This window comes from Trichechus manatus, unplaced genomic scaffold, assembly GCF_000243295.1.
Source record: "Trichechus manatus latirostris isolate Lorelei unplaced genomic scaffold, TriManLat1.0 scaffold00063, whole genome shotgun sequence".
Classification (NCBI taxonomy): domain Eukaryota; kingdom Metazoa; phylum Chordata; class Mammalia; order Sirenia; family Trichechidae; genus Trichechus; species Trichechus manatus.
In genome coordinates this window covers 11948154-11956908 of record NW_004443999.1, presented here as the reverse complement: position 1 = coordinate 11956908, position 8755 = coordinate 11948154, and the positions used below count along the sequence as shown (strand labels likewise).

Below are 8755 nucleotides of genomic sequence, written 5' to 3'. Positions count from 1 at the left end.
TTGAGCTAGATGTTCCCTGAGACCATGGTCCCCATAGGCCTCCACCCAGCAATTACCAGTCCCTTGTGTAATAGTGGTGGCCATCTTATTATACCTTTTTGAACAATGAATATTATCTTGTTTAATCCTTGCTATTTTGCTAAGGGAAAATATATCTTTTTGGTTTAATTTACCTTTTTAATTAACAATGAAGTTGAATGTTTATTTTAAATATTTTTTTCTCTGTATTGCCTTTTTGTGTCTTTTGCCCAGTTTTTAAAATAAGGAATTAGCATTTTTCTTACTGATATTTAAGAATTTTTTATATGTTCAAGCTGTTAACCGTTTGCTATGGTTTTTATATTTCCTTTAATCTTTTAGTTTTGTTTATTTTTTTGACACAATAAAATTTTTAACTTTTACATAGTCAACTTATTGAGCTCTTCTGTGACTTAGGCTCCACTGTTAAACTTCTTCTAATCTTGTGATTATGTATCACTTATATTCTCAGAATTTTGTTTTCATATTTTTAGTTTAACTTTTTAAGTCATGTGGAATTTACTTTGATATTTTCTCAGAGATGAGAATCAAATTTAATTGTTTTCCAAATATTTAACCACTCATATATAACAATTTTTTGGTACTGATTTTATCACTATATTCTTGTACTTATCAGGAACTTTTGGTGGGCTATCTTATTCCCCCTGATTTCTGAGGCTTTTTTTTATACTCATACCACCCTGTTTTGATTACTATAGCTTTAAAGTGGCATACTCACATCTAGTATTACAACATATCTCCTTATTATTCCCCCTGTAAAAATTTTTTTTTATATTCTTGTTTATTTCTTTGTCCAGAATAAATTTAAAATTACTATCAACTCTTTCCTCAGTGTTCTCCATCTGGAATTTTTAATTGGAATTTCAAAAGCTGTGTAAATTAATTTGAGAAAAAGTGATGTCTTTATACTATAGAATCTTTCAATCTATAAATGTGGAATACCAAAACCAAACCAAACCCATTGCCATCAAGTCGATTTGGACTCATAGTGACCCTATAGGACAGAGTAGAACTGCCCTATAGAGTTTCCAACGCTGTAATCTTTATGGAAGCAGAATGCCACATCTTTCTCCTGTGGAGTGGCTGGTGGGTTTGAACCACCGGCCTTTTGGTTTAGCAGCTGAGTGCTTAACTACTGCGCTACCAGGGCCCCAGAAATATGGAATACCTGTTAATACCAAACCTTTTGCCATCCAGTCAATTCCGACTCATAGCGACCCTATAGGACAGAGTAGCCCTGCCCCAAAGGGTTTCCAAGGAGCAACTGGTGGATTTGAACTGCTGAGCTTTTGGTTAGCAGCCGAGCTCTTAACCACTGCGCCACCCGGGCTCAAAATATGGAATAGCCCTTCTTAAATACGCTTCAGTAAAGTTTTTTGGTGTTCTGTCTATTCTGAAAACGTTTTCAAGATCTTTTTTTGGTTTAAAAGAACAGAAATGACTTCCCGCATGTTAGCAGGGAGAAAAGAGCTGTATGATTTATACATCTGTGTATTACTGCTACTTTCTTATTCACTTGATTATGTTGCTCATAAATTTGATTTGGTAGTTATGTCTAATCACAGTTACAAATCAGGTGAGATACATGTAAATATTCTGTTGTTGTTCTTTTTCTTTTTTTTAGCCAGAGGAACTCAGCAGACATTCTGCTTTTTTGTTTTTGCCTGTTTGATGCTCTGATTTGTTTTATGGCAGTATTTTCAAACTGTTACACAAAACTGTAAGCATTTGAAAGTGTGGTGGCTAGGATTGGCTAAATATGGATCAACTGTTTAAAACATTTTTAAAAATTATTAAGGAATATTTAGCTGTAAGTTAATTTTTATATCCTTGTCTTATTACTCTTGATGTCTTATCTGTAGGTTCGCACGGGGCTGGTCATCCTTCAGAGACTTTAACTCCTTTAGTCGCTTGGGGAGCTGGAATCAAGTATCCTCAAAGAGTATCAGCTCAGCAGTTTGATGATGCATTTTTAAAAGGTATAAACCTTTCTCTTTGTTGTTATAATGTATAACATTTTAAAACAAAACCAAACAGTTTAATTACTATAACTTGAAAAGTAATTTTAAATTACTTTTAATTTTAAAGAATTACTTTTCAAGTTATAGTTTTAAATCTTTCATTTTGATATTTATATCATTACTATTTCTATATATTGTTGTTGTTGTTAGGTGCCATGGAGTTGGTTCCTACTCATAGGGACCCTATGTATAACAGAACAAAACACTGCCCAGTCCTGCGCCATCCTCCCAGTTGTTGCTATGTTTGAGCCCATTGTCATAGCCACTGTGTCATTCCATCTTGTTGAGGGTCTTCCTCTTTCTCGCTGACCCTCTACGTTTTCTATGTATTACTTTTATGTATTTCATATTATACAGTATTAGTTGTCTTATGAAAGTTCTCGTATAAATTACACTTTACTTTTCTGTACAAGTGTTATAATTTCTGGAATTTTGATAAAACCCTTGAGTCTAATCTAACCTGCAAAGAATATCAATCTGATAAATCATACATATGTCACTATTGATATTTTACAACTGGAAATCAAGTTTTGCCCTGTTTTGAAGTATTTTCGAAGGTTCTCTGTGTTACCCAAGCCTCCCTTGCTTCATAATCTATAAAAAAAAGGAATTGCTTTATTCTGGAGCTCTGTTTATTTTGTAAAGTTTGTTCAAAGTTCCTAAATTTTTGTCAATGAAACAAAACAAATCCCTCTCCAGTGCCTTTCTCTGAATCATTTGTGTTACAGTCATCCAAAACACTTATTAAAAATACAAATTCTCAGACCTTGTCATGGATATTTTGATTCCATGAGGCTAGGTGGGACCTAGGAATTTTCTTTCTAAAGATTTCTCTAGGATTCTGACACATATACCTAGGTTTAGAATCACCATCATAGAGAACTCTTCTTGGTTTGTATTATAAAGTTTCCTTAGCTTCTTTTTTAATTTAGTTTTTGATAGAGATATAATTCACATACCATAAAATTCATGTTTTTAAAGTGTACAATTCGGTGGTTTTTAGTATATTCACAAGATTGTTCAACTATTACCACCATCTAATTCTAGAACGTTTTCATCACCCCAATTCAGCAGTCACTCCCTTTTCCTCCCTGCCGCCAGTAACTGGAAGCTGTTAATCTGCTTTCTATGTATTTATTTATTCTGGACATTTCACATAAATGGAATCATATACTATGTGGCCTTTTGTGTCTGGCTTCTTTCACTTAATATAGTGTTTTCAAGGTTCAACAAGGTTTTATGGCTGAATAATACTCCATTATATGTATATACTACATTTTATTTTTCCATTCATCAATTGGTGGACATTTGAGTTGCTTCTACCCTTTGGCTATTGTGAATAATGCTGCTTTGAATATTCATGTACAGATTTTTATGTGGACATATGTTTTCATTTCTCTTGGGTAGATACTGAGGAATAGAATTGCTGGGTCGTATGGAAACTTGGTTTAACTCTTTGGAAACTGCCGAACTGTTTTCCACAGCAGCTGTACCATTTTATATTTTCAGCAGCAGTGTATGAGGGTTCCGGTTTCTCCACATCCTCACTAACACTGGTTATCATTGTTCGGTTTTATTACATCTATCCTAGTAGGTGTGAAGTGGTATCTCATTGTGGTTTTGATTTGCATTTTCCTAACGATGTTGAGCATCTTTTCATGTGTTTATTTGCCATTGTATATCTTCTTTGGAGAAATATCTATTCAAATCCTATTTGTCTTTTTATTGTTGAGTTGTAAGAGTTCTTTGTTTGTTCCTGGATACTAGACCTTATCAGATGCATGATTTACAAATATTTTCTCCCAGTCTGTGTGTTGTCTTTTCACTTTCTTGATAGTTTTTTAATTTTAAGTCCAATTTATTTATTTTTCCTTTGGTTACTTATAGTTTTGGTGTCATATGTAAGCAAGCGTTGCCTAATGCAAGGTTATAAAACTTCAGACCTATGGTTTCTTTTAGAGTTTTATAGTTTTAGCTCTTATATTTAAGTCTTTGATCCATTTTGAGTTAATTTTTGTATATCAAGTGAGATAGGGATTCATCTTCGTTCTTTTAGCTGTGGATATTCAGTTGTCCCAGCACCATTTTTGAAAATAGTATTCATTCCTCGCTGAATTGTATTGGTACCCTTGTTGCAAATCAGTTGACCATAAATGTATGGTTTTATTTCTGGACTTTCAGTAAATTCCTTCTTAGGTCAGTATGGAACCATAGAATGTTTTTATTTGTATTATTTTCTTTGGTTTATTAGAATGCTTTTTATTAATGGAAACACTGAAGAATTTTCATGACTCTTTAAAAGAATTTTTAAAAGGTACTTACTCATATCATTATGATATCACAGTCTTGTTTTTTTGCCTAATGCAATGTTTTTAACACTTTGGTTATTTTTATATTCTTCAGTATTGAAGATAAATTTATTTTCTCTTTAGTGATAGAATAGTAACTTATGTGAATTTTGCTGATTTCTCAAAAGTGAGTAATAGTAATGTGTGAACTAATTCATTCTGACTCACGTGAGCCAATTGGTAAATACTCAATAAATGGCACTTGGTGGTGGTGTTTCACACACAGAAATGGGCAAATGCTACAAATTAAGGTTATTTTGTTTGTTTTTTCTCTTCTCTTAGAGTCAGTTGTTAAACATTTACCAGCATAGTACTGCTAATAACTATTGAGACCTTTCTAAATGTCTGGGGAGCTTAATTTTAGATCTTGTTTTATTGAATAAATTTATTAATTAATTTAAATGGGAGATAGAGTAACTAAAGATAAGATAAAAAAGAAATCTAAGGTTTCTTAGAAGTAAATCATAAGTTTGATCACTATTTTCCAAACCAAACAAAAACATACTTATCAGTTACAAAATTCACAGTATCCACGAGGTATATCCATTAGATAAAAAGCTAACTGCAGTATTGAGATATTTCTGCCTTGGGCCCTCATGAAGACAGAAGGGCACAGTAAATAATTTACTCAACAACATGTCTTCAGTAAATAATGGTGACTTTTTCATAGGGCTGTATCTTGTAAGTTTGTCAGTGCTGGCAGAGAGCATCATGTCAAATCGCAGGTCTATAGGAGGTGTTTGAGAAAGGACCAAAATACTGCAGCCAGTACACTGTCATGATATTTCCAGATTTATTTAAGCATAAAATGGAAAGAATCTAGAGGACTCTCTTTTCATCTATTACACGTCTTTGGGATAGTCCTTGCTTTCACAGAGCTTCGCGTTCTAGTGAGAGACTTAAAACATTATAAAGAAAAGTTATAGATTATGATACTGCTATGAAGGAAGTTAGGGCGATGTGATAAAAACCTGGTGGAGATAAGAGTGGTCTCCTTTTTCCCCCACATTTTTATTGAGGTATTCAGTAAAGTAGGTTGTTGTTGTTGTTAACTACCATTGAGCTGATTCATACTCATAGTGACCCCATGTGATGGAGTAGAACTGCTCCATAGGGTTTTCTAGGCTATAATATTTACAGAAGCGAACCTCCAGGTCTTTCTTCCATCGAGCCACTGGATGGGTTCAAACCACCAACCTTTCGGTTAGCACTTGAGTGCTTAACCATTGTGGTACCAAAGCTCCTTCGTAAAGTACTCTAATCTTAAATGTACAGATGGATGAATTTTACATGTGTATGCACTGTGGGGAGTCCGTGGGTGGTGTAAACAGTTAACGTGCTTGACTGCTAACCAAAAGGTTGGAGATTCAAGTCCACCAGTATACTGTTTTAGCACTCTTGGGTTAATGACTGTAAGAGCATCGAAGCTACAATTTTAAGTATTTTGCAGGTAACTACCATTACAGAAAAAAAGTTCCTTGGATTGACTTAGAAGGCTGTCAGTTGCCTTAATAACTACGTAGAGCAGGATTGTAGTTAGTTGTAGTCATGCTGAGAGTTGTTATTGTTGTGCCATTTACTTCCATCTTCCCCTCCATTAACATTTTGATGCTGTCATGGATTGAATTGTGTCCCCTCAAAATATGTGTTGTAAATCGTAACCTCTATGCTTGTGGCTACAATCTTATTTGGGAATGGGTTGACTTTTTTATATTAATGAGACAGGGCTGGCATAAGGTGTACCTTGAGTCAGTCTCTTTTGACATATAAAAGAGATTAAACAAGCAAGCAAGAGAAGCAGAGATGGAGGAAGATGCCAAGCCACATGGAGATGCCCAAGGAACCAGGAAACAGAAGCTGAAGAGACAAGGACCTACCCCCAGAGATGAGAGAGAAAGCCTTTCCCTAGAGCCAGTGCCCTAAATTTGAACTTCTAGCCTTCTAAACTGTGAGAAAATAAATTTCTGTTTGTTAAAGCCATCTGCTTAATGGTATTTCTATTATAGCAGCACTAGATAACTAAGACAGATGCTTTGAAATATTTACTTCCAAATGAGAATTTTAAGAGTTTAATGAATCACCACAGAAAACACCAAATATTTACTTTCTGGCTGTTCTTCTAAAATTTGATTTTAAAAATGTACACCTCTGCACTTTTGAGTACCCTTTCTATTCAAATTTGGCTTAAGTTACAGAAACATTTCCAGTACTTAGATTTTCCATTACATATTGAGCACTCACTAATAATCAAATGATTTATTCTTTTTAAAATCCTTATCATCAAATCTTGTGTCTGACTGTGTCTTTCAGAATGGAAATTGGAGAACTGGAAGAGGCTTGATGTCAATCAGGTATCCGTGTCCTGTTTAATCGCTTTCAAGTTTATTTTATCTCCTATAAGAAGTTTAGACAAGGAAACTGATAGAATAGGTGTGTTAATAACATTAATAAAGGATTTTCTAAAAGTTTTCAGTTACCAGGGGAATACTTTTAGTGCGAACATTTTACTCAATTTTTCTTGTGTCGAAACAAAAAAGTCTGAAGTGAAACAAAGAGGAGACGACTCCTCCAAATAACACCGAATAATTAAAGAATTGTTATGTGAGTTGAAATTTGCATGCCCGTTAAATTTCTGTGATTTCTTGTCATGGTTGCCTTGCTTAGTTACTTTAAGTACAGGTCTAAATCAACCCGTTATGATTTCTTATGTGTAGTGTGTCAGTTATTGTTTCTTTTTTTTATTAACACACATTTTAGTTTTAATTCCATCCATCAGCCTTACAATTGCAGCGGGAAAAGTGACGATATAGATTAATCAGCTAGAAACTCTGTTTTTGGAAAATGCATGGTCAACCTAGTAAAGTTAGATTAGTAGCAGTATCTGAAAATATGAAGCACAGAATTGTCATTGTTGAAGATATGCTAGTTAAGCACAAATAATCTTCACATTTGTAGAAGGCACAGCATCATTGGGATGTGGCTTCCAAAGTGGCAGGAGTATCCTGCCCTCTTCAGATCACCTCACTAGTTGACATTCCTTACTGTAGTGGATAATCCAGGGTCTAGGGTCTTATCTTCACGCCTCCAGTTGCAGAAACCTAATTTTTCTCAGAATAACAAGAACAGATTCTTCTCCCAGGTTGGATGCATATTGGCCAAGTGAATGAAAATGTATAAAAATCAAAATACCAATCTATTTTTTTAATTTACAATAAGAAATCACTGTCAAAAGCACAGGAATAACTGAAGTCTACATCACAAGAATGTCTTTTCCTCATAGACTGGATCATATTCAGATAATGTTTATTAACATGAATTTGTTTATTGCTACCTGAATACTCAAAGTCTGTTGGCAAATACTCCTGCATTCACATCTACATTAGGAGATGAGAATTTCTTACTTATTTCTTCTACCAATATTGTCATGTATCTGCAGTGTGTTAAGTGTCTGTGCTAAGTGTAAGGGATATAATATGAGTAAAAGCAGACATAATCCCCACCCTGGGGAGCTTATAGTTTAGGGATAAGACTGTCATTAATCAAATAATCAAACAAAAAATGTAAAATGATAGCTGTGATAAGTACTACCTCAGCTGTGAAGCCATGAGAGTATAGACAGGATGTATCTGATAGACTGCATCCTTGGGAAAGCCTGCCTGAGAAATTGAGGATTGAGCTGAGATTGAAGAGTAAGAAAGAGTTAACCAGGCTAAGTCAGTAGAGGAAGGCTTTCCAGGCAGAGGGAATGGTATGTAGCACATTAAAGGACCTTAAAGAAAGCTGGTGTACAAAGCAGCAGAGACCATGATGTGGTGTGAAGCAGAAAGTAGCACCAGACCATGAAGGGCCTTATGGGTCTCATGAACTTTACCCTAAGAGCTTGCTAACCCCTTGACATGTTTGAAGCCTGGAGAGTGACATGATTCGATCTTTTGTGGAAATACTCCTCTGGCTGCTGTGTGGAGAACAGATTGTTGTTTTTAGGTGGCATCGAGGCTGTGGGAGTTATACAGTTTTCTGGGGGATGGTACTTAGTAAAGATCAGATGGTAATAAGTGAGAAGGATTGAGAGCCTGGGATGAAACTTGACAAATTCCAACTTTAAATGGAGGATGGGAGACGATATCTGGAAAGCAACCAGTGAGATCGAAGAAGCTCAGCAGAGGCCAAGAGAAGAGAGAGTTTCAAAAGGCAGTGCTGCTGCGAGGTCAAGTGACATCAACAACAACAACAATGGTAGCCATCATTTATTGCATGTTTAGTATGTGCCAGGTGCTTTATAAGTTGTATCCCATTTAATCCTGCCATAACTCTGTATGGGAGAAACTTTAAGCTTTTTTTAACTGA

The 8755-nt window shown here is 35.0% G+C and overlaps 1 protein-coding gene across 1 annotated transcript in view; it reads left to right on the top strand.

Moving 5' to 3' along the window:
* LOC101354680 (GPI ethanolamine phosphate transferase 1) overlaps positions 1-8755 on the top strand; it is a 104560-nt gene that overhangs the window by 12084 nt on the left and 83721 nt on the right. Inside the window, exons 7-8 of the mRNA XM_023733944.1 lie at positions 1902-2018; positions 6719-6759. Coding sequence (XP_023589712.1) covers positions 1902-2018; positions 6719-6759 — 158 coding nt within the window. The remainder of the gene's footprint in view (positions 1-1901; positions 2019-6718; positions 6760-8755) is intronic.